We start from the raw sequence: 25,257 nt of genomic DNA, 5'->3' as shown, positions 1-25,257 counted from the left end.
GGTCGTTTAGATCTCCAGATCCTTTCTGATGTCCATCATATATAGTTTCCTCTTCTGGAGTTGGCCAGTCAGACTAAATTCTATCTCTATACGTAAGAGTCAAGGCTCTTTTACAATATTAAACTGATTACTTAAGGAACTGACCACTCTGACCATTTTGGTTTGGTTGTTTTAATTACAAAAGTACATTCTCATTGCAGAAAAATCCCAAGTACTACAAAAGTGTAAAAAGAAAAAAGCTATAGTCTTCCCCCAATTTCTTTCTGTAGAGGTAACCACTGAGAACAGTTTAGCAGGTTAATGTATATTTCAGACTTATTTTACCCTCTGTATCTACTCACAGAGGACAGGGAACATGACTGTCTGTGCTTCCTCTGCTTGGTGGGGGAATGTGGTGACACAAAAATCGATATCTTTCATTGTGAACAGAATCTCAGGTTCCCAATCAGGAGGCCCTGAGCATCCAGGTGGAACAAGGAAGAAAACCATGGGAGCCCAGTGCCCAGATATGCAAGGAGGGACTGAGCCCCAGAAACCCAGCTCCAGGTAAGGAACTTGAGGAGCTTGCCCATCTAGTTTCCCCTTGTTGGGAGTAAGACCTTTGAGGGTTTGGGTGTGGGGCTAGTCCATCACTGCTGCCAGGAAGGTCCTGTGTCCCCACTGCCCACTTTCATCCCAGTGAGGCAGGCAAGGCACCCAGAGTTCAAAACATAAGGAAGTATTCACTCCTGGGTTCATTTGCCCATCCTAGTCTCAGCCCTGCTCCATCCCACCCATTTCTGAAGGGCAGAGCTAGAGGCTCAGTTGAAGAGGGATATAGGGGCCCCTATAAGGGAATAAGACTGGTCTGAGCTCTGGTTCCTGACCAATGGCCCCACCTTTTATCCAGATACCTCTCTAGAGTGTTTTCCCTGTATGGGGAAAATAGAAAACAGATACAGCCAGTCTTTCTGGACTTCTAACCTACTGGCAGTAGTGGGCATATGGGATTTTCTTTATGGTAAAAATAATGTAGGGTTTGGTTTCTCTCACTTTACCAGAAGAGAAATTTGAGAGCCGGGAAGAAAGTGCTCAGTCTATTTCTCCTGAGAACATCCATCTGCAGGTGCTTCTGACTGGCCAGGCCAGAGGGGAGGTGCCCTGGAGTCCTGAGCAGGGACAGCCTGGGGACAGGGCAGAAGGGCATTGGGAGCTTCCCCCAGAGGATCAGATGGAGCAGTCCATAGTGGGAGCCACAAGTTGCAGAGAAGCAGGCCGGCCAAAGGAACTGCAGCCGAAGAAGCTCCATTTATGTCCCTTGTGTGGCAAAAATTTCTCTAGTAACTCAAATCTAATTAGGCACCAGAGAATACATGCAGCAGAAAGACTGTGTATGGGTGTAGAGTGTGGTGAAATCTTTGGTGGGAGCCCACATTTTTTATCACTACACAGAGCACATTTTGGAGAGGAGGCCCATAAGTGCCTTGAATGTGGAAAAAGCTTCAGTCAGAATACCCACCTGACTCGCCATCAACGCACCCACACAGGCGAGAAGCCCTATCAGTGTAATGTATGTGGAAAAAGCTTCTCTTGCAACTCCAATCTCCACAGACACCAGAGAACACACACCGGTGAAAAGCCTTACAAGTGCCCTGAGTGTGGCGAGATTTTTGCTCACAGTTCCAATCTCCTTAGGCACCAGAGAATTCACACAGGAGAGAGACCCTATAAGTGTGCTGAGTGTGGAAAAAGTTTCTCTCGAAGTTCCCACCTTGTCATACATGAAAGAACTCATGAGAAAGAGAGGCTTTTCCCCTTCTCCGAGTGTGGGGAAGCAATGAGTGACAGCAGCTCCTTTCTTACAAATCATGGAACCCACAAAACAGAGAAGAAACTCTTTGAATGTTTGACCTGTGGGAAAAGCTTCCGGCAGGGCATGCACCTCACCAGACATCAGAGAACGCACACAGGAGAGAAACCATATAAATGTACCCTTTGTGGGGAAAACTTTTCTCATAGATCCAACTTAATCAGGCACCAGAGAATTCACACAGGAGAGAAACCCTATACCTGTCATGAGTGTGGAGACAGTTTTTCTCACAGCTCCAATCGGATTCGTCATCTGAGAACCCATACAGGAGAGAGACCCTATAAATGTTCTGAATGTGGAGAAAGCTTTTCTCGGAGTTCACGCCTTATGAGTCATCAGAAAACTCACACCAGATAGAAACAATGGAGTTTCATTTCACCACAGATAATGTGGCATATTCAGAGGGGTCTGCTGTTGAGAGCTGGTATTTCTTGCCCTGCTGACCGAAATCATCTGTGTTGTTTTATTTTTAAATTTATTTTATTGATTTCAGAGAGGAAGGGAGAGGAGAGAGAGAAACATCAATGATTAGAATCATTGATGGGCTGCCTCCTGCACGCGCCGCTAGCCCCCCCCCCCACCCCCCCGTCCCCGTCCCCGTCCCCGTCCCCCTTCCCCCCACTAGGGATGGAGCCCACAACACGGCAAGTGCACTGACCAGGAATCTAACTGTAACCTCTGGTCCATAGGTCAACACTCAACCACTGAGCCAAAGGGGCTGGGTGAAATCATCTGTTTTTGAGGTAATTACTGTAAAGAGTAACAAGGATGGGTATGTGTGTGGGGGGGGTGGGGGGAGTCATTGCAAGGGAGAAGCAGAGGCAGCAAAGGACTAGCATCAAACTAAAATGGAATTCTGTCTGAACTAGTGAGGATGAAAAATCTTTGAGGTGACCTGCTCAGGGCAGAATTCTCTATGAAGTCCACCTTGTCTCATGGTGCCTACCCCCTTGGTATATTTGGCCACATTGTGATTTGGATGCCTTAATTAGTCTTGTCTTTCCCAGCAACTTTGGGAATCTATATGACCTTTTTGTTACTGCTTCCTCACTTGGGACATTCAGCAGAAGTATTTGAACTTCTGAGGCCCTTAAGACCAAAGAAAAGGGGCTAAATCTCCTGGGAAACCAGCTTGAGGTCAAAGAAAGACTGGTGGTTGGTTGTAGCTCTCCAAAAGGCCTTGACAGGGAAGCCACAGTGCACCTCAATGGGCCTCACAGGAGGGCCATTGGCAGGCCATGAATGTCATTGTCACCTCAGACAAAAAGGACCCAGAGACCTAAGGGAAATAGTAAGAAGGAATTTGCAGGTCAGCCTAGGAATTGGCAGAGGGAACTGGAATCTGAATTACTCTAACCTGTTCAGAGATCAAGACTTCCCCCACCTCTGTCAGAGAAGGATAAACAGAACTCTGGAGTCTTCAGAGGGTTATGTAAGAAGGGTTCCCTAGACGACTTTGAAAACAGATTTTAGGGAAATTAGGGATCATGCCTTTCCCTGTTGGAAATATGTTTGGATGGTAATAAATACCTTCAAGAAACATGAAAGTGTGTGACTCTTCATTGAAAGTGTCCTGGCCTCCAGTGTTGATCTGTTTTGAGGACCTGCTTTCTCTTTGTGGTCTTGCTGTGTTGGTCAAGAAGTTGTCCCACAAAGGTGGCAGCAGACAGGTTGAGGTAGGGTGTGGCATGGTAACAAAGGGTCAAACTCAGTGGGTTTGGGGTGATGATGTCATAATGGTCTCTGAGGTTTTCTTCTGTAGTGTACAGCAGTGAAAGTATCTGATTTTTTTGTTTATAATGTTTTATTTCTTGAGAAGTAGCTGAAGGAAGATCGGGCTCTTCAGAGACAGGATATTTTGGTCTTACAAATGATTCCCAGGAAAAGATGGTCCTACTATAACTGAATTATTGCCCATTAGTGGAGAAAGGGCAAAATTATTAGGAGAAAGCATTATATTTTAGAATGGGTAATCAGGAATAGGAGTTTTAGGAGTGTATGCCTGTAGGAAAGGGATAGAAAACAAGGAGGTATTCTAGGAGGACATCCTGATGCCTTGAAAACATCTCAGGAAAATATCTAACTAGCTGCTGTTTGGGAAACAAAACATTCCATTGGAAACCAGCTATCAAATTAGCAATTTTAAGTGAGAAAAAGAACCCTTTGTGCCCCACCCATTTTTGTTAGTCTGGCCTCAGCCCTGCCTCAGTTTAGAATTGAGTTCTTCCTTGGTTTTCTGAGCCAAATTTTTAAAAATCTTTGTTTTGCCCTAACCGGTTTGGCTCAGTGGATAGAGCCTCGGCCTGCAGACTGAAGGGTCCCAGGTTCAATTCCAGTCAGGGGCATGTACCTTGGTTGCGGGAGCATCTCCAGTAGGGGGCGTGCAGGAGGCAGCTGATCGATCTTTCTAATCGATGTTTCTAACTCCCTCTCCCTTCGATGGGATATATTAAAAAAAAAAATCTTATTTATTTCTCTGCCTTTCTCTTATCCACAAGAGGGCAGTGGTGGTGTGGGGGGGGGCGGGGAGGGGCGTTAAGGATTTGAGAGATTTGTGTAGGATCCACAGTGGTAGGAGTGGGACAGGGACGATGTGGTTGCTAATGCCATGAAATTGGTGGGTGGTATCAAGCTGATGTTAATAAGCATTCTCTGGTTAAGATCACAACCTGTATGCATTGTAAATCTTATAAGAATAGAAAGTGCCCCTCCCCCTTCACTGTCGCTCCTCCTGATCTTATGATGTGTCCAACTGGTGTTGCTCCTACTTGGAGCATTGCAGCTTGAGGCTTATAGCAACAAGGACTCCCAGGTATTTGCTTTTGCCACTGAAAGGCTTTCCAATAGGAGCCTTTACTCAGTCCCAGTGTAGCTCCCTTTCTAGCAAATTTCAGATGCATAGTGGTTCTTGGCCTTCTTTCATGAGATAATATCACAAATTATTGCATGTAAAAAACATTTAGCACAGTGCCTAGCACATAGAAAGTATGCACCTGTTTGTGCCATCTGTGGTTAGGTATTTGGAGGACTGTCTTCTAAGCCCCCTGGTGCTGAGATCAATGTAAGACCACATTGGAAGAACTTCAGGGAGCAGTCTGATACTGCAGGCAGGCTTGATGAGGTCTTCCCTTAGAGGTCCTTCCTTACTGCAGACTCTAACTAGAACAGATTCCAACTGGCTTTTATGCCAAAGGAGAATGATGCAATAAACACCCCTGCCCCCTAAGTTCAAATGGGTACAAAGGAGATGTGGCCTGACCCTGAGCAATAGCTACACATCCATATAGTAAATGTAGCACAGGAGACCAGCAGAAAGGCTCCTAAGTGGAGAATCAGTAATACATTTAAACAATGTGAAAATGCCTGGCAGAGGCAGACTAAAAGCAGGCAGACAGCAGTGAGGACAAAGACTAGCACCAGAGACTAGACATTAAACAAGCATTAAATTTTGTTTGGGGGTTTCTTCCCAAGAAAACTCATCAGAAATTTTAAGAGTTTTTATTGTAAGAATGAAAGAATTTACTGGTGTCAACATCATACTCTGAAATGACTATTGAATCATTACTGTTGCTATTTGCTACTGATAATCATAGAATTATCAACTAATACATATTTGAAATAGGCAAAATCACCACTGTTTTAAGACTTGTAATTTTTGTAAATGTTTCACAAGCATTTGAAACAAAGCATGTAAAAAGTCTTGATGTATGTTATAGGAAACCAACTAGCAAATTTATTAGCATTAGGAGACTTCCTAACTAAGTTAAGTGTTAGGAGCTCAAGAATAGCAAGATGAGTTAAACCAAAAGTACATTTATTAGCCCTAGCCAGTTTAGCTCAGTGGATAGAGCACCAGCCAGGTTTGATTCTGGTCAAGGGCACATAACCTTGGTTGCAGGCTCCTCCCTGGGCAGGGCTCGTGCAGGAGGCAACCAATAGATGTGTTTCTCTGACCAATATTTCTATCTTTCCCTCTCCACTCTATAAAAATCTATAAAAATGGAAAAAATATCCTTGGGTGAGGATTAAATTTTTTTTAAAAAGTACATTTATTAGAAACATTTTCTTTTAGCCTTCAATCTAGCTTGCAGGCACTTCTGATTAAAACTTTATTTCTATTTTTAAAAAATATATATTTTTGTTGATTTTTTTACAGAGAGGAAGGGAGAGGGATAGAGAGTTAGAAACATCGATGAGAGCGAAACATTGATCAGCTGCCTCCTCCACACCCCCCACTGGGGATGTGCCCGCAACCAAGGTACATGCCCTTGACTGGAATTGAACCTGGGACCCTTCAGTCCGAGGGCCGATGCTCTATCCACTAAGCCAAACTGGCTAGGGCTCATCATCACTTTCTTAAAAAAATTACAAGACTCTCTTCAAGTTGCTTCCACCTATAAGGTTGTTTGCAGCTTAAGATCATACCTTGGTTCATTGGTTGAATCAAGGTTGAAGTGTTGTGGGGAAAGAACATGCATTTTATTCGACCATCCTCACTAGTTAGTGATTCAGCAGAAAGGTGAACTGGGGAATTGTCCAGAAGTAACAAGCTCTAACATCCTCTTCATGGAATCTTAGAAAGTTAAGTTGAAAATGCTTGACCTCAGGGACAAAATTTTGAAAGAACCATTCTGAAAATAATTCTCTGGTGAACCAAACATTTTTACTAGGTTTATATATAACAGGTAATGTACTTGTGTCCTCTTTCACATTTTTGGGCAGCTTTGATTTTCCAATAATGAGACTTTAACTTATGAGTGCCATCTGCATTTGCACATAAGAGAGCAGATAACTGTTCTCTGTGTATTTTCCTTCCAGGCAGGCAGACATCTTTTCTACTTTGAGTGTTCTTTGGCACTGATTTCCAAAAGAGGTCAGTCTCACCCCCACTGTATAGTTGAGCTAGACACAGTTTCTCCTCTTTGATAAGTATGGACAATTTTTGTTGAAATGGCTCAACAGTTTCTGAAACTGAACTTAAGACTTACTCCACTCATATTTCTCGGTTCCCAATGTGGGTGGGGGAGTGGGCGGGTAGGAGGAGGGCTGGAGGGGTCACTGGGGAGAGGGACAGGGGGGCAGGAAAGGGGGACATATGTAATACTTTCAACAAAAAATAAATAATAAAAAGCCAACCAGTACTAGCTTTGAAGTCTGTTTGCCCAAAACACTGTGCGAATCTCTGCAGCAGTCTGAAGCTCCACACCTCTAACAGCAACACTAGCTGAGTGTTTCTATTGATATCATATGTAGACAGCATTGTCCACATCACCATATTTGGTTCCTGTTGTCTTCTTTCTCTTCTCAGCCCCAACTAATGGCATGTCTTGCTTCAGTACAAAGTCCAAAATAAATTTCTTACTCTTTTTAATGTCATAAAATGTTGATTTATTGATTCCAAATTCATCCTTTACACTTTTAAGAGATCATCCAGCTTCAATCCTACTTAGAATCTTCATTTTATCCTCCAAATTCAATGCTGTATATTTCCCTCTTTTTCATACTGAGTTTGGTTTTAAATAACCAACAGGAGAAAAGGGAAAAACCTTACTGAATTGGAAAAAAACATTCAAACAAAACAAAAAACCCAAAACTAGCTTAATGCCCTAGAAGGCACAGGCATTTGAATTGAAGGATAATGAGCTAAAGGGATAAGGGCTTATTATTAAAGTGTTAGTCTAGAAGTAAAGGTATTATGAACTCAGAAAGCTGCCACTTATAAAGTCCTCTCTTGCTTTCACTCCTTCAAGACATGGATGATCAGTTTTCAGAACTTCCCTGCTCCTCTTCTCCCTCAACAGATATAGCAGAACCAGTCAGGAGTAACAGGAATACCTGCATACTCTAAGTCAACACAGAAAAAGACACAAGGAAGAGAGTAGGCAAATTGTGCTCACAAGTAAAGACCCAGGTGAGACAAGCCTCAATAAAAAATGGTGCTCATCCTGGCTAGTGTGCTCAGTGGTTAGAGCATCAGCTTGCGCACTGAAGGGTCATGGATTCGATTCCTGGCCAAGGGCATGTACCTAGGTTGCAGCTTCAATCCCCAGGGTGCATGAAACCAATCGATATGTCTCTCACATATGGATGTTTCTCCCTCTCTCATTCTTCCCCTTCCTCCTATCCTTCCACTCTCTCTAAAAAATCAATGGAAAAAATATCATCAGGCCCTAACTGGTTTGGCTCAGCGGATAGAGCGTCGGCCTGCAGACTGAAGGGTCCCAGGTTCGATTCCAGTCAAGGGCATGTACCTGGGTTGCGGGCATATCCCCAGTAGGGGGCGTGCAAGAGGCAGCTGAATCGATGTTTCTAACTCTCTATCCCTCTCCCTTTCTCTCTGTAAAAAATCAATAAAATATATTTTTTTAAAAATCATCAGATCAGGATTAGCAACAACCAAAAAAGTGGTGCTGAGGCGCTGGCCAGGTAGTTCAGCTGGTTAGAGCATTGTCCCAATATGCCAAGGTTGTGGATTCCATATCGTCAGGGCACATACAAGAATCAACCAATAGCCCTAGCTGGTTTGGCTCAATGGATAGAGTGTCTGCCTGCAGACTGAAGGGTTCTGGTCAAGGGCACATGCCTGGGTTGTGGGCTCCATCCCCAGCAGGGGGCGTGCAGGAGGCAGCCGATCAATGATTCTCTCTCATCATTGATGTTTCTCTCCCTCTCCCTTCCTCTCTGAAATTAACAAAAAATATATTTAAAAAAAGAGAATCAACCAATAAGTGCATAAGTAAGTGGACAACAAATCGATGTTTCTCTCTCTCCCCTCCTCTTTATTTAAAATCAATTAATAAATAAAACTTTTTTTTAATGGTGCTTGAGAACATGGGAATGTGGAAGCTTCAAAGGCAAGGACAGAGTAATCTTGTGTAGCAGAGATGCAGTGAGGCTCCTCCTCTTCCAAAAGTACCTGATTTTACCTCACTGCCAGAAAAGAAAATGTTCATATTGCTCTGTATGTAGTGTTCACTGGGCAGCAGCCCATCCACCTGGATAGACTCCAAGCTTACCCTGACATTGGGATGTCTAGAGAGCTAGAATTCAGTAACAGTTATAAATATCTTTACGTGAAAAAGAAAGTTAGTAGTTTCTGCTGTCCATATGAATGAAATCCAACTTTGATTACATTCAATATAGCATTCTCAAAGACTGATCTTTAACAAAGTCATCTGTAAGAAGGCAAATAATTTGTTACTGGCACCTTTCCACTCTCAGATCTTCCTTGTGTACATCTGGTGTATTCTCAAGTATTATTTTTCAACAAAACTTTCATATGTGGGATATTAGCAAGTTTCAGAATCATGGCAATTCTTAGAGGTGAGTGTAATAGTTTTATAAGTATTTCACCATAATTAAAAAGTTAAAAAATTTTTAAAGATCCGTTTTTTTGTTTGTTTTCCTAAATTTACATTAGGGTTTTAAATAATACACATTTTATATTTGAGACTTTATTTGGTTTCTCTTCAGTGTAGATTTTGTTTAATTTGAACCAAGACTCAATTTTTCCACTGCTTGGAAAATTTAAAAAAGTTTCTCTACTGGTATTTCTGATCAATTGTTTCCCATAAATCCTTCTGCTGGCAAAGTCTTCTGTAGCTCAGCTCACTCAAGTAGTCCATTCAGGTCCTCTTGGTGCTGCTCAATTCCATTTATTCCTTAGAAATGTCTTACTCTATTAATTTCATGGTTCTCATTCCAGATATAGAACTTCCTGGGAAGTAACAAAAACTACCATTTTTATTCCATTCCAGGTGCTATGAAAAAAAAAGTGTCAGGGAAATGATAAAAATGAATTTTAGTTATTTTTCCACTCCTTTAGGGAAGAGCCTGACTGGCTTTCAGCCATTCCTCAACTAACAGAATTCTCACAAGCCGCTTATCTAGGAGTCCAGAAGAGCCTAACCATTAGTTTTCCTCTAACATTGGTTGCAAGAAGTGCCACTGGTTTATGGAGCACTAAGATCATGAAAGAATATCATAGTTAATATGGTGTGGAGGTAGTTACAGGCTAAGATCAAGCAACCTTGTAAAAGAGGAAGCTATAACTAAGGCAATTCTAAAAAAAAAAGTTTTTCAGTCAACAGTAGCACTATTAAGTCCAGCCAATTACCCAGCAAAAATACTCAGCCTGCAATGGCAGTTGGGTGGTGTCTCAAAATAAACTCCATGTATTTGCTTTCATTGCTCCCCACCTGTGCATTCATCATTTTCTCAAACCATGATCAGGTAGGAGAAGGTGAGATCAAAGGAAAGACTCAGGGAACTTTTATGGGCTCCACAGCAAGAAGTAACTATGGCCTCAAACTTCAACCAGTGAAAATCATCGGTGGCCCTTATTCACTATTCACCATTTTGTGCCTTGTTTTCTTTTCTTTCTTTCACAGGGTCTCTTCTCCCACTTCCCTAACCAACTCCCTACCCATGCTATGAATAAGGTCTGCCAATGACATCAAAAGGCACTGCTAGCAGAACTTCATTTATTCAATTCAATAAGTTCCAATCATGTGTTCAGCTTTGGGACAGCTGATGAGAATCTCAATGCTAAAAGCATCACTGTCCACTGGTTCTGAGAGACTGGAAACAATAATGACTTGAAGAAACTAAGTCCCAACCTGGTAGATACTAAGGAAATGGAAATGCTTTGAAACATAAGCAAGCGACTTAGGCAGATGCCTATAGTTATCACGTTTAATCTTCTTCTCACTCAAAAAGGATCAAGATCTATGCCTCAGAGGAGTGTAACACCATTCTATCTAAAAGCAAAATAGCATAATGGCCTGGTTAGTGGTCTCTCATTTTCATTTCCACCTTAAACTTACCTCCAGATGAACACCCTAGAAAGAAGCTCCCTCAAAAACCTTCAAATGATGCTCTGATATATGCTCTATTAAACGCATTTCTCTTCACTTCCATTCAAAGTACATAGATCTACATGAACTTATTTTCTAACTTTCTTTCCCTAAATGTAGCAGTTACATTTAATAAAAATACTAAAAATTTCACACACTAATCTCTCTGGCTTTTCAAGGCTATGCTTTTATGTTACGCCCCCCCTTATTTGCAACCTTTTTAATCTCACAGCACACATAAGTAATCACTAAATTCCTACAGCACACCAAAAAATGTATTATATATTTTTTAAATATATTTTATTGATTTTTTACAGAGAGGAAGGGAGAGCGATAGAGAGTTAGAAACATCGATGAGAGAGAAACATCGATCAGCTGCCTCCTGCACATCTCCTACTGGAGATGTGCCCGAAACCCAGGTACATGCCCTTGACCGGAATCGAACCTGGGACCTTTCAGTCCGCAGGCCGACGCTCTATCCACTGAGCCAAACCGGTTTCGGCATGTATTATATTTTTTGCTAATCTGACAAAAATATTTCTGTCATGGAGAATGAATTATGATTCATTCACATTGGACAGCTATTGTGTTGGATGCTGTCATTTTTTTTTTTTTGACAATGTAAGGGAAAACAGGTCAGTGCCCCTGACTAAATAGTCAGGTATTGAATGTTTTTAAAATTCTTGCAGCACATTGGCTGAAAATCGGTACCTTATAATTTTCCCCAACCAAAATTCAACGTCCATTTCCTTGGAATTTCTTCAGCGTTCAGCTAAAGTCCTCCCTTTTCCTACCCTGTGATACTGATATTCATGAAATTGCCTGAGTACTTCTGCCAGATTCCTTGATTAAAATACATTGTTCTATGAAGTTTGTAACACTGACTATACCTGGTAGACTTAAATAATTCCTTGACTGGTAGAGACTGGTACTATGAAAACACTAGTAATTAGAACAAAACCAAAACGAAATACTAAGATTCCTTTGAATATGACTTAGTAAATATTTGTGGAATGCACATCTTAATCAGGTAATTCGGCCACACACTGAAGGAAATACAAGATAAAAAGAAGGTTCCCATTCTGCAGGAAGCACGCTGTCCTGAAAAAGGACAACAGGGAAACTAAATTACAGTCTAGGAGCGGCCAATGGTAAGTTATGTGACCCTCGCAAGTCACCTCTTAGCTCTCAATTTCTGTCATGGAGAACTATAAATGTAACCTATTCCACATACCTCACAAGAAAAAACAATTGTGAGATGCACAGCTCCAAACGGGGTAACCTCGGGTCCGCTGATCCTGAACGGAACAAAAAGGCTTCCTTCTCGAGGCAGTGATGCGCTAGGGACGAAAGCTCGGGTGCGGCCAGCTGGGCCAAGAAGGCCGAGGACCCTGCGAGACTAGCGGGCGGCGACCTTTACCCGGCGGGGCTCCCGGTAACTCGGCGGCGGGGCTCCCGGTAACTCGGCGGCGGGGCTCCCGGTAACTCGGCGGCGGGGCTCCCGGTAACTCGGCCGCAGGCCTCCTAAGGGGACTCAGGAACCACCCCGACGCTCACCGCCTCAGAGCCAGGCCGCGAGACCGCGACACCTACGGGCCGAGCTGCGCGCAGGGTCCTTCTAGGCTCCACAACCTGGAGACCGGGTAGCATTAACTCTTCCGGCGCAAGGGCTGAACCCTACAGGACTAGGTAGGTTCCTTCCGCGAAGCCTGTAGCCCCAGCGCAGGCCGGCTGACTCAGCTGGGCGGCAGAGCCAGTCGGGAAGTGCACCACTTCCGCTTCCGGTAGGAGCGCGGGTTTCAGACCGTTGCGTAGAGAAGGCCCCAGGCGGGCGAGGTGTCCGGTACGTCCGTCGGGCCTGTTAGGCCTGTGACCTTGCATCCGCACTTCTCGGTTCTCTGGACCCCCTCTGAGTGCCGAGAAGCCGATAGCTGCGGTCCTGGAGAAGCCGCCGGAAGTGCGGCGACTTGCGGTAGCGTCGGAGGATGAGGGAGCGGCCCTCACGAAACGCAGCTGTCTGAGGTAACTAAATCGACTCCCCTTCGGCGTCGGCTGCGGAGCCTCAGAGACCTGCCGGCCTCTGCTCGAGGCCACTGCAAGGTGGTTGGAGGCGAGACGCTATTTCCGGTAGCCCAGCGACGAGAGCCTGTCTCGGGCGAGGCCGGCCGTTAGGCTCCGGAGGCGCTCTTTCTGCCCTTTGCGCTGATAACTCCGGGGCCCGCGGCGGCGGCGGCGGCGGCGGCGGCACGCTGGTACGCTGCCCGCTGGCGCGGGGCTCACGAATCCCGAATGCCCTCAGAATGTCTAAGTTTCCGCCTCTGCTGGCGTGTTTTGTTTTGTTTTAGGCGGGGGAGGGGGCGGGGGGGGGCAAGGGGGGAGGGGAGGCTGGGGAGGCATTACTGCTGATGTTAACCGCCAGGGAGCCGCAGTTCAGCCTAAGAAGATCCTTTCTTCTGAGGCAGAAGTCCCCGGGCCTCCCGAGCCGGGTGCACAGCAAGCAGCCGGCCATTCATTTGTGAACCGTGCATCCTGCACAGAAGCTCGGGCCGGTTCTGCTGCATCACCCAGGGAGAGGGAGGCTTGTGAAGCTCTCTGTAGGCTCCGTAGAAGTCTGAAAGACCCTCGAAACGTAATATCAGCGGAAGGGTCAGCCTAATCATCACCAACTGCTATTTCCCCCCTTTTTACGACTTGGTATTTGGACATACATTTTGTAAAGAAAGGTCGGCTGTGATTTTTCCTAGTGGAAGTAAACAGACATTTTAAAATACAGGTATAAATCTTCTGCGTAGTGCCCTTAATAGGTCTTGCAAAGAAGGGCCAAAAAAGAATGTTGAGCATCTCAGTTACTTAATTGGGGGATGCTTTCTGAGAAGAAAAGGCTACTTTTTCCCTAATTACGTTCCTTCTACTCTGGTCTCACTGTCTGTCTGCTGCCAATATTCATGCAAGTAAAGGAGAGTCTCAAATGTTCCACGAAGTGAAGGCTTCAATCATCACAAGAGGATGGAGGGTCATAGAACTTGTACCTCTTATTAAAAGCAGAAGGCTAGGAGATATATTAAAATTTAAGAGAAACTCAGAATGTTTCCATAATTTTTTTTTTTTTTTTTTACATGATAGGAAGCACATCAATGAACTCTGGATAATCCCCAAACTCTTTGAAGTCATTGGGTGCCAATTTTCTCACCCACCAGTTTTCACTGATTTATTATTTTCTTGTAAGTTCAAAGTCATCAATTGACATTTGTCTTTAATGAGCTGTCTTATAGATCAACTGAATAATATAAAGAAAAGGAGAGAAACCAAGGGCCTGCCTGGCAGTTGATTTTAAAGAGAAGACAAGCAGGATGTTTTCATTTTTCTCTCACAATAAGTAGCAAGTAGTAAAGTTCATGTGATTTTCTTATTGACCTGCTTTTTTTCTGTCCTTGGTGCCTTAGGAAGAAGATCCTTTTATTGATTTTATTCCAGACCAGACTGGGCCTTAGTTGTCAGAGGTAGTACTGGTGGTGTGCCCACAGGAACAACTGTTCCAGCAGAATGATGATGGTAGATCTAAAAGTGGCTGAGTACTTGAACCCTCAGATCAGGGCTCTGTGGGAGACCAAGGGACCTGTGACAGAGAGCTCCTCTCAGAGTAAAAAATATACTGCACAAATGGACAGTCTCAGTCCTGAGAGCTTTCGCCAACACTTCCGGAATTTCCACTATCAGGAAGCAGCTGGACCCCGTGTGGCTGTTGGCCAACTTCAGGAATTATGCCGTCAATGGCTGAGGCCAGACATACACTCAAAAGAAGAAATCTTGGATCTGCTGGTGCTAGAACAGTTCCTGAACATTCTGCCCAGGGATACTCAGACCCAGATAAAGAAGCACCACCTACAGAGCATTGAAGAGGCTATGGCCTTGGTAGACCACTTGCAGAGTGAATCTGGTCAAACGAAGACTGGGGTGAGAAGATTCCTGATTAACAATAACAGTGATATAGAATGAAAATAGATAAATGGGGTTAAGGGCAGTTAACTGAGAAGTAAGATGAATTAGATCAATGATCTGTTGTTGCTTTAGGCCATCTAAGGCAGGACCTGAAACCACTGATCCGCAGCAATAGTCATTCCACAGGTGTTGGAGATTCTGGCAGAGACTTCCTTGGCCATAGAGAGAGTTGCATTTTCCCCTCTTTGGAGCCAGAATATATTGAGTCTGGCTTGGTGTAGGAGATGGGTCTTAAGTTCTAAGAAACAAAGGGCAACAAGAAATTGGAGAAGAAGGGGCAGATCTAAAATAGGGAGAACATATAAAGATGAAAGGAAAAGATAGTAAAAAGAAAGAGAAACCAAAAAGTTAGTAGGGAAGACTGCAGAGGAAGAAAGGATAAATTTAAAAAAATGGAAACAAAGATTTGGAAATCCCAACAGAGTGACAGAGAAGAAAGACAGAGAGATAGTGTCCTTCCTACAATAGACAAGAGCCTCCACTGCCCTCCCTTAGTGGTTGGTCCTTGGCTCTGCTGGTGAGTGGGAATCATATCAACTGGCTTCAGGCCTACTGTCAAGAATACAGGGCAGGGCATATGTTTGGTGTCAAGAACATCTGGAGAGAGGTCACAGTCAGAATCATTCTTTCCCCTTCTCCATTTTATCCACATTCTCTGTAAAACCTTTCCTGGCCATGGAGAAAATCTTGGACAGTTAAATTTTTTAATATTTTGAAGAAAGTATAAGATAAGAAATCCAGCAGGGATCTAAGTGAAAAGAGAGATGCTGTCAAGACAGCATGAGAATAGGCAGCCTGTACAACCCTGCTAGTAGTCTGAGCTGGGCTATATATAGAGGAGTAGGGAGTACTCTTTTGGAGGGCTGGCAGTAGCCACATCTTTTTCCTTTTATCCTGACTTTTCCACATTTGTGGATAGTTTTGTTTTTTTTGTTTGTTTTAATCCTCACCCAAGGATATTTTTCCATTGATTTTTTTAAGAGAGTGGAAAAGAGAAGGAAAGATAGAAATATTGACATGAGAGAAACACATCTATTGGTTGCCTCCTGCACACTCCCTGACTAGGGCCAGGGAGAAGCCTGCAACCAAGGTATGTGCTCTTGACCGTAATCAAACCCAAGACCCTTAGGTCTGCAGTCCGACGCTCTATTCACTGAGCCAGACCAGCTAGATAGCTCTTCGTGAAAAATTGGTGTCCCATTATGTCTTTTTTTTTTAAGTTTTTAAAAATATATATTTTTATTGATACCAGAGAGGAAGAGGGAGGGAGAGAGAGAGAAACATCAGTGATGTGAGAGAATCATTGATCAGCTGCCTCCTGCGTGCCCCCTACTGGGGATCGAGCCCACAACCTGGGCATGTGCCCTGACAGGGAATCAGCTGACCTCCTGGTTCATCGGCTGATGCTCAACCACTGAGCCATGCCGCCTAGCCCATTATCTCCTTAAGTCTTTTTGTCATTTCCTTTAGTGTCTCATACTTCCCACAATCTGGACTCTGCTTTCTCCTCCCTCTTCCACAGCCCCAAGCCTCAAGTAAGTTCTGGTAACATGGATGGGAATTATTTCTAGGTTGCAGTCCATGTGCTGGGAAAGGAGGCAGTGCTCTTGGGAGAAACAGCAGAGACCTCAGGCTTCAAACTGAGGCCAGCAGAGTCCCAGCCAGTGGGCAGGTCCCAGGATGAAGAATTTTGGAATGAATATCAGGATCAACAACAGCTGAGCAGGAATACTCATAAAGAAACTGAGCCTATGTGTGAGAGGGGTAAGGAGCTTCATGATAATTTCTTTCTGCTGGGAGCTGTCATAGTAATTTGTCCAGCCAGAACATTGTGAGCACTTTCTGGGTTCCCAGCTTTGTGGATGTGCAAATGTAGTCATGTTAGCAATTATGATTACCCCTACCCCCACCCCTCACAGATGGCCTTAGAATAGACCAGCTGTTGTGAAGGAGGGGATTGGCCTAAGGTACAGAAATATCCAAACCAGAGGACCCTGGTAATAACACCATGAACACTGTTCCTTAGAAAAGTGGAGGATTGGGCCACCCCATCCTCAAATCACAGAAGGAATTGGGATCACAAATGGGCTGTCAGTGGCAGTATGTGAACTATAATTGTGTACTATGAAAATAAATAAATGATAAACAATACGTCTCCTACTGTACACTGGAGTCCATGAGTATTTCATTTTCAAATCTGTTAAAATTTTCTTAACTCGGAACTATTTATGTCATGAGAGGAAGTTAATGGTTTTTGTTTTATTCATTTCACTCATGAAAACTGGGCAGCCTGTTCTGGGGATTGATAGATACTTGGTTCTTACAATGATAAGGCCATTTCACACTTATAAAGGTTTCCCATCTACTGAAAGAATCAAGATTTTCTTTATTTTAGAAATGAGCGCAGGATGTGCATAGAAGTGAGAGAAATTTCTGATGGCTCTTTTCCACCCATAGCTGTGCCTGCTCACCAGATCCTAGGCTTTCCTGAGCAGACAAACACCAAAGACTGGACAGTGGCACCTGAGCTCATCTTGCCTGAGTCCCAGGTGAGCTGTGCTTTTGAGCTCTTCAGGGCTGCCTTTCCCTGCTGCCCATGACCCATACTGCCCAGCAGGTGCTTAGAGGCATTTAGCCTAGATATTCTCCCTGGGTAATTGGACACCTCCCAGACTGTTTGCTGATCCCTTGCCTCCTTCCTTTCTGCCTTTTCACTTAAAAAAAAAAAAAATCATGTATTGTTTATTCCTTCAGTGCCTGGCCTACCATATAGTTTGTGGGCTGGATGTTAGGGCTGCTTCTGGAGTGGCCAGTACTAAGCTAAAGCCCATTCTCTTCTTTAGAGCTTATTGACATTTGAAGAAGTGGCCGTGTATTTTTCCCAGGAAGAATGGGAATTACTGGATATCAGTCAGAAGACTCTCTACAATGATGTAATGCAGGAAAACTATGAGACTGTCATCTCTCTAGGTAAAGATTCTTTCTGCCCTTTGTGTAGAAGTTGAGTAATCTAATGTTCTTAGCTTACTGGGAATGCACCCTGGTTCCAGTAGCTAGTTGTTTCTCAACTTGATGGTGTGAGCAGGGAAAAGTGTATCCAGATTATCTCAAGCTTTTACAAAGCGCATATGCTCATTCCTTATCCTAAAATTCTCTACTCTCCCTACTCTTCACTCTTGCTTACAAATCTGCTCTTTTATCTTTCCATTTCCATAAATGCCACCACTATTTACCCAATATTTCAGGCCAGAATACTTGCGTCATCCTTTAGTCCAAGCATGTCAAACTCGTGGCTGGTGGGCTGCGTGCCATCAATGAGGCATGCAGCCTATTGGCCACGAGTTTGACATGCTTTAGTCTGAACTTGCCATTCATACTCCACTACTCATGCATCACTAGTCCTCTTGGCTCCACCTTTGCATCATAGCCTGAGTCCAACCATGTCTCATTCTCTTACCCTGTTAGCATTCTGGTCTAAGCCAGTGGCTTCTCTAACCAGCTTTGTAACTAGTGCCCTGACACCACTCTTACCTTTCCATAGTCTGTTTTCCACAAAGCAGTCAGAGTGTTTAAAAAAACTGATGAGATATGACAGTTCTCTGCTTCAATTCAGAATAATATCTAAACTCCTTATTAGGTATGTAGGCCCCTCCAAGATCTAGCTCCTACTCACCTACCTGCCACTTGTATCCTGGCTCCGTCCACTTTAGCCACACTAGTCTTCTTGCTGTTTCCTTAACTTGCTATGCTCATTTTTACCTTCCTACTTCCTTTACCTGACACACTGGACTCTCCTACTTTTTCAGACACCTCTAATTTTTGTCCAACTCAGAATAATTTAGGTAATGTAGGGAAAAAAATGAGACTTCCTTTTATTGACTTCAGTCATGAAAACTGAACACAGTCAATTTGGGAACTGGTTGTAGGGCTGATAGCCACTTGTAAACGAGTCCCATTTCTACTGAAAGAATCAGATCTTGTATATTTTAGAAATGTGCCCAGGATGTTCATAGAAGCAAGAGAAATTTCCTATGGCTCTTTTCCATCCACAGCTGTGCCTACTCACCAGATCCTATACTTTCCTGAGCAGACAAACACCAAAGACTGGACAGTGGCACCTGAGCTCATCTTGCCTGAGTCCCAGGTGAGCTATGCTTTTGAGCTCTTCAGGGCTGCCTTTCCCTGCTGCCCATGACCCACACTGCCCAGCAGGTGCTCAGAGACATGTTAGCCCAGATGTTCTCCCTAGGGAACTAGACACCTCCCAGACTGCTGATCCCTTACCTCCTTCCTTTCTGCCTTCTCACTTAAAAAAATTAATTCCTTCAGTGCCTCGCCTACTATTAATTTCATGGGCCAGATATTAAAGCTACTTCTGGAGTCGCAGGTACTGAGCTGAAGCCCATTCTCTTCTTTAGACCTTATTGACATTTGAAGAGGTGGCCGTGTTTTTTTCCCAAGAAGAATGGGAATTACTGGATCCGGGTCAGAAGGCCCTATACAATGATGTAATGCAGGAAAACTATGAGACTGTCATCTCTCTAGGTAAATATTCTTCCCTTCCCTTTGTATAGAAGCTGAGTAATCTGTCATGTTCTCATCTTACTGTGAATACTCCCCTGAGGGACAGTCTGTTCCAGTACTTAGTTGATTCTCAACTTGATGTTTGCAGAGGAAAAGTGTATATCCAGATCACCTGGGAGCTTTTTCCAAGTACACATTCCTTATCCTACATAGAATTCTGGGTCTCTTTCCCTTAAACCTGCTCTTCTCATATCTTTTTCATCTCAGTAAAGATCAACTCAGTAGCTCAGAGCAAGACACATAGTCATTCTTTCCCATTATCTTGTCATCATACTCCACTACTAATATATCACTATTCTCTTGGTTCCATCTTCACAGTATAACCTAAGTCCAACTATGTCTCACCCTCTTGCCTTATTAGCATCCTGGTCTAAATCAGTATCATCTCAAACCAGGCCCATCTTAGTAGCTTTTTAATTGGCTGATGGTACCAACACTCTTGCCCTCCAATACTCCGTTTTCTATCCAGCAGCCAGAGTCTTTAAAACCTAATCAGATTATGATATTTTCCTGTTTCAAAATCTTATGATGACTTCTCACCACATTCAGAATAAAATTAAAACTTTTCCTTATCAAAGTTCTCAGACCCTTCAAAATCTGGTGTCTCTTCTCCTTTCTGCCTTCATCTTCTACAGCTTGTGCCCTTGTTCAGTTCTCTTTAGCCACACTGGTTTTCTTGGAAGCGGTTTTGTTTTGTTTTGTTTTTTAATGTATTGATTTTAGAAAGAAAGGAGGGGAGAAAGGGAGAGACCAGTTTGTTGTTCCACTTATTTATGCATTCATTGGTTGATTCTTGTATGTTCTCTGACTGGGGATCAAACCTGCAACCTTGGCGTATTGGGATGACTTTCTAACCAAACTGAGCTACCTGGCCAGGGCTTCTTGCTGTTTTTTGAAATAACCATGCTCATTTCTACTTTCCCCTTTCCTCTACTTGACATACTTTTCTGCTGTATGACAAAACTTGCACCTTTTGTTCTGCTCAAATACCACTTTCTCAAAGAAGTCTTCCACATAGCCATATCTCAAATAGCTTCACAGAAACAGAATCTTTGTTCTTTTTTTGTTTGTTTGTTTGTTTTGTTAATCCTCGCCTGAGGATATTTTTCCATTGATTTTTAGGGAGAGTGGAAGAGAGAGGAAAAGACTGAGAGAAACATCGATGTAAGAGAAATACATGGATTGGTTGCCTTCAAACAGGGCCAGGGCCCGAGGAGATGGCAACCAAGGTATATGCCCTTGACCGGGATCGAACCCGGGACCCTTTGGTCCACAGGCCAACACTATCCACTGAGCCAAACCGGCTAGGGTAAAAACAGAATCTTAAATGCTCTCTTACCCTGATTCAGTTTTTAAAAAAATATATATCATTTCCTGCCCTGGCTGGTGTTTCTAAGTGGTTAGAGCGTCGGCTCATGCACTAAAAGGTCATGGGTTGTTCCTGGCCCAGTCGGGGCTCATGTGGGAGTCAATGTATCTCTCTCACACCAGTGTTTCTCTCTCTGTCACTCTCTCTTTTTTCCCTTCTACTATCTAAAAGCGATGGGAAAATATCCTCGGGTGAGAATTAAAAAAAACACACAGAAACATTTATTACTTCTTGATACTTCCTTTTGTCCATTTTTTGATGTTTGATTGCCTCAGTTTCCCACTAGAAGATAAGTTCTATGAGATCAGGGGATTTTGGCTTATTCACCATTATATTCCTATTTCATAGAAAGTGTTTGGCATGCCATAGCCAGTTAATACATATTTGTTGAAATATTGAATGATGAATACTTTCTATCCTTGGAAATTTGTATGTAGAAAAAGTCCACTAAATGATGCTGATCTGTTTTGTCCAACTGGATACGAACCAGTGAGCTGCAGGAGTGATAGAAATATTTCCTAGTTCAGTTTCTGGTGCTCAAGAGCAAAATAAAAGACTACTATAATTATGGCAGAAATCACTTGGGCATATGATTCCTAATCCACTGACCTTCACATTGGCTCTGCTAGGCCTGGTCTTATTCAGGTGACTCTTAAAGAGTTAATAAGACTCTAAAATCTCTGGAGTTTTAGTCCAACTTGGTCAAGTGTGCAGTTATTGGTGGCAGAAGAGGGGAACGAACATGCACAAAATTCCCATGACTATGTCCTTTCTATCGACCAAGCTAATCTCCACTTCGCATATCAACCTACAAATGCAGTGTAGTATAAAACTAATAGCTGATATGAGAGTCTAACCATTTAACCATTTGGGGATAACAAATTGTAAGTGTTCTTTATTCTTACTTGAAATATCTTGAATTAGTGAACCATTGTTAAGTTAGCAATCCTTGACCTCAGTTTTTTCATTTCACAGCCATATTTGTGCTCCCCAAACCTAAAGTCATCTCCTGTCTAGAACAAGGGAAAGAGCCATGGGTTCAAGGATCCACAGAGATCATGGATAGTCCTGGAGAGCTGCCTATAGGTAAATACACTATGGGAAGAGGAGAAATGTGCCTTAATAGGAATCTTTGCAAGGAATTAACATTTTAAGATTCTACTTATCTTGTACTACAAATCAGTGATCTTTGATGTTTTTTCCTCTCCATTCCTGTGGTTTTCTTGCTCTGCCACTCAGTTGGCTGATTGTCATATTAATTCCAACAGGGTTAAAGCTCAAAAATGATACTGAAAATCATCAGCCTATATGTCCTTCTGACTTAGAAATACAAGCTCCTGGAGACATAATATCAAAAAAGGTCAGAGTGAAAGTTTCCCAGAAAACAACAGTCAAAGAAAATCATGGTGATATACATAGGGTGGGGAAATGGCACCAAGACTTTTCAGTGAAGAAAAGAAAGAAACTTTCAACCTGGAAACAAGAGCTGCTGAAACTTATGGATCGTCACAAGAAAGAACGTGCAGGAGAGAAGCCTTTTAAATGCCAGGAATGTGGGAAAAACTTCAGAGTTAGCTCTGACCTTATTAAGCACCAAAGAGTTCACACTGAAGAGAAACCGTATAAATGCCCACAGTGTGATAAGAGGTTTAGATGGAGTTCAGATCTTAATAAGCACTTAACAACACACCAAGGGATAAAACCATATAAATGCTCATGGTGTGGGAAAAGCTTCAGTCAAAATACAAATCTACACACACACCAAAGAATTCACACTGGAGAGAAGCCCTTTACATGTCATGAATGTGGGAAAAAATTCAGTCAGAACTCCCACCTTATTAAACATCGGAGAACCCACACAGGTGAGCAGCCTTATTCCTGTAACATATGCAGAAGAAACTTCAGCAGGCGGTCAAGCCTTCTTAGGCACCAGAAACTCCACCAGTGAAGGGAAGATCGTCCAGTGTCCTCAGTCTGAACAAATTCACCAAGAGGAACTTGACACTAAAGTTTATGAAAAAATAGAAAATTATGAAGCATGATTTTTTCATCAGTGGAATATTACACAGAAAGGAATCAGGTTCAACTCTGCATGGGATGAATTAAAGTTTTTCTACTTACCGTGTTTACTTATAATCTATAGGGAATTCCATAGCAAGATTGGTGTTCTAGGAACATTCTAAAAATGGAAAAAAACTGTTTTAGGATTGTACCTGCCAAAATAGCAAATTCAGTTTCAGACAGCAGATGAAGCCATAAAATCAATCAGTCATCTGTGGTCATAGAGGTAAATAGTGTTGGCTTTTCATTGATCTGCCCAGCCACTCAAACGCATGTGATAGAAACATTTGTAGCATGGTCTTCCAAAACAAAAAGCAATAATACGCTTGTTTAATTGCATACCATTGTCTTCAAGGTAGCAAGCTTAAAAATTTCATTAGTCTCATAGGATAGAAATGAATTCTAATGTAAAGTTTCCTAAGAACCTAATCGGATTTTCTTCCTCTCTCATCATTGGACTTTGTGTGAGTTTTTTTCTTGAACTTTTTAGGAACTTTAGCTCTTGAATTGTATTAGCTCAAATTTTACTTTGATGAAATCATATTTACTTCACCACTAGGGAATCTGCCAGATAACTAATAATGCACTATCCTATGCATCTCATTGGTGGTATTTGAAAAAAGAAAAACATTTCTAATGAGATGATATATAAACTAGAGGCCTGGTGCACGAAATTCTTGCACGGTGGGGGGAGGTGGGTGGTATGGTTGCTCCTAACTGCCCCCCTTCCCGCTGGCCTGATCACCCCTTACTGCCCCCCCAGCAGGCCTGGTCACCCCCAACTGCCCCCCTCTGCTGGACTAGTTGCCCCTAACTTCTCCCCCTGCCAGCCTAATTGCCCCCAACTGCACCCCCACCTGCCAGCCTGGTCATGCCTAACTGTCCCCCCACCACACCGGCCTGATCACCTCTTATTGCACCCCTTGCCGGCCTGGTCGCCCCCAACTGACCCCCCCACCCCCCCGCCAGCCTGGTCACCCTTCACAGCCCCCCCCGCTGGCCTGGTTGCCCCACGCAGCTTGCTTGTTCAGTCGTTTGGTCGTCCCTCACTATCCCCCCTGCTGGCCTGGTCATAGGCAGCCATCTTTGTGAGGGTGTGGGGGTTAATTTGCATATCACCTCTTTATTATATAGGTTGGGTTGGAATTTTTAGCCATGGAATAATATATTAGATGTAAAGAAAATTTTTCTGCAATAAAAGAAACTAGATTGTTTCCTTTCCTCATAATGTCAATAGGATAACATAGCCATAAAAATTAGTACTTTCCTGAGGCCTAAAAGAAATGGGAGTCCTGGATTCACTTCTCAGGATTTTGTTTTCTTTTTCATTTGGCTTTTGTTATTAAGAATCAGGAGAGATTTGTGTGTCTGGGAACTGGAACATGTGCTGTAGGCAGTATCCTGTGTTTTACTGTACATGGTGACCCAGGAATCCATTCAGCAGGGTACCAGGTTTCCAAAAGGATAGTTTTGGGAACTGATGCAGAGTGGTTGGCAAAAGTGAGTTAATCCACATCCATATTGGTTGTCTTACACTGTAAACTATTAGGTAGGGTCTACCTGTATCTGTTTTCTTCAGCATTTAATAGTAGTCTTGGTTGATGCTTAATAGACTGCTGAAAACCTATAGGCAGTAGATATTATAACTCACGCTTTATCTATTTTTACCTTTGATTCAGATGTGTTCTTGTTAGAGCTTTTAGGTAGTATCAGGAAAGTGGTTAAATTATCTCTTCCAAATCTATCCTATATAATAAAACCCTAATGCAAATCAACTCAACAGCGGAATGACCAGCAGAATGACCGGTCACTGTGACGCGCATTGACCACCAGGGGGCAGATGCTCAATGCAGGAGCTGCCCCCTGGTGGTCAGTGCGCTCCCACAGGGGAGCGCCGCTCAGCCAGTAGCCAGGCTGATGGCTGGCAAGCACAGTGGCGGTGGCAGAAGCTTCTTCTGCCTCCACTGCAGGCAGGCAGTAAGGAGTGAGGGGTCCCAGACTATGAGAGGGATGTCTAACTGTTGGCTTTGGCCCGCTCCCTAAGCCCACAGGCAGACATCCCCCAGGTGTCCCAGACTGTGAAAGGGTGCAGGCCGGGCTGAGGGATCACCCCCCCCCCTCCCCAGTGCATGAATTTCATGCACTGGGCCTCTAGTTAGTTTATAAATGAGGAAGTTAAGGCACAAAGAGATACAGGGACTTGTTCAAGACCCCAAAGCTAGTGGGTCTGTTGGCTGTCACTTGGCTTCTTTAGTCAGACCTGAAGGCAGGATTGTCAGGACTTTGTATGTTATCTCTGTGGAGTCATACTAGATAACATTGTATTATATCTGTTTTCAGCTTATGAAACATTTTTGTTTCTTGATTGGTTACTGAAACACTCTTAAGTCTCCATTTTCTCTCTTCTTTTTAAAAATTTTTTTAATGTTGACATAATTGCAGGTGTCCCCCTCTTCCCCACCATTTGCCCACCTCCACCCACCCCTGCTTCCCCATCCCTCGGCCTTCACCAAACTGTTGTCCGCATCCATGGGGTATGT

At 43.3% G+C, this 25,257-nt stretch overlaps 2 protein-coding genes and 1 long non-coding RNA gene across 26 annotated transcripts in view; 2 read left to right on the top strand and 1 right to left on the bottom strand.

Moving 5' to 3' along the window:
* ZNF263 (zinc finger protein 263) overlaps window positions 1–10,865 on the top strand; it is a 15,741-nt gene extending 4,876 nt beyond the window's left edge. For 3 of the 6 annotated variants that reach the window (XM_014457320.2, XM_014457319.2, XM_023755274.1), the window contains 2 exons: window positions 430–546; window positions 1,041–2,389. In XM_014457320.2, coding sequence (XP_014312806.1) covers window positions 430–546; window positions 1,041–2,206 — 1,283 coding nt within the window. In that variant the 3' untranslated portion in view covers window positions 2,207–2,389. Of the gene's footprint in view, window positions 1–429; window positions 547–1,040; window positions 2,390–2,538; window positions 3,392–6,667; window positions 7,132–10,239 lie in introns of those variants that run through there. The other 3 variants (XM_014457322.2, XM_023755275.1, XM_014457321.2) reach the window with 3 other exon arrangements.
* LOC111826366 lies at window positions 7,212–12,166 on the bottom strand. Its single transcript, XR_002829714.1, has 2 exons — window positions 11,939–12,166; window positions 7,212–7,693 (listed from the first exon to the last, which is right to left on the bottom strand). It is a non-coding gene; the product is annotated as an uncharacterized LOC111826366 (long non-coding RNA).
* ZNF75A (zinc finger protein 75a) overlaps window positions 11,466–25,257 on the top strand; it is a 39,655-nt gene continuing 25,863 nt past the window's right edge. For 4 of the 19 annotated variants that reach the window (XM_023755288.1, XM_023755287.1, XM_023755286.1 and 1 more), the window contains exons 1-7: window positions 12,503–12,726; window positions 14,148–14,658; window positions 16,275–16,467; window positions 17,161–17,252; window positions 17,547–17,673; window positions 18,756–18,847; window positions 19,122–19,248. In XM_023755288.1, the coding sequence (XP_023611056.1) occupies window positions 14,248–14,658; window positions 16,275–16,467; window positions 17,161–17,252; window positions 17,547–17,673; window positions 18,756–18,847; window positions 19,122–19,248 (1,042 nt within the window). In that variant the 5' untranslated portion in view covers window positions 12,503–12,726; window positions 14,148–14,247. Of the gene's footprint in view, window positions 11,856–12,502; window positions 12,727–14,147; window positions 14,659–16,225; window positions 16,468–17,160; window positions 17,253–17,546; window positions 17,674–18,755; window positions 18,848–19,121; window positions 19,249–21,631; window positions 21,743–21,924; window positions 22,778–25,159; window positions 25,252–25,257 lie in introns of those variants that run through there. The other 15 variants (XM_023755282.1, XM_023755279.1, XM_023755277.1 and 12 more) reach the window with 14 other exon arrangements.

Source organism: Myotis lucifugus, unplaced genomic scaffold, assembly GCF_000147115.1.
Source record: "Myotis lucifugus unplaced genomic scaffold, Myoluc2.0 scaffold_72, whole genome shotgun sequence".
NCBI lineage: Eukaryota > Metazoa > Chordata > Mammalia > Chiroptera > Vespertilionidae > Myotis > Myotis lucifugus.
The sequence above is the reverse complement of the archived record's forward strand: the minus strand, read 5'-3'. Positions and strand labels throughout refer to the sequence as shown.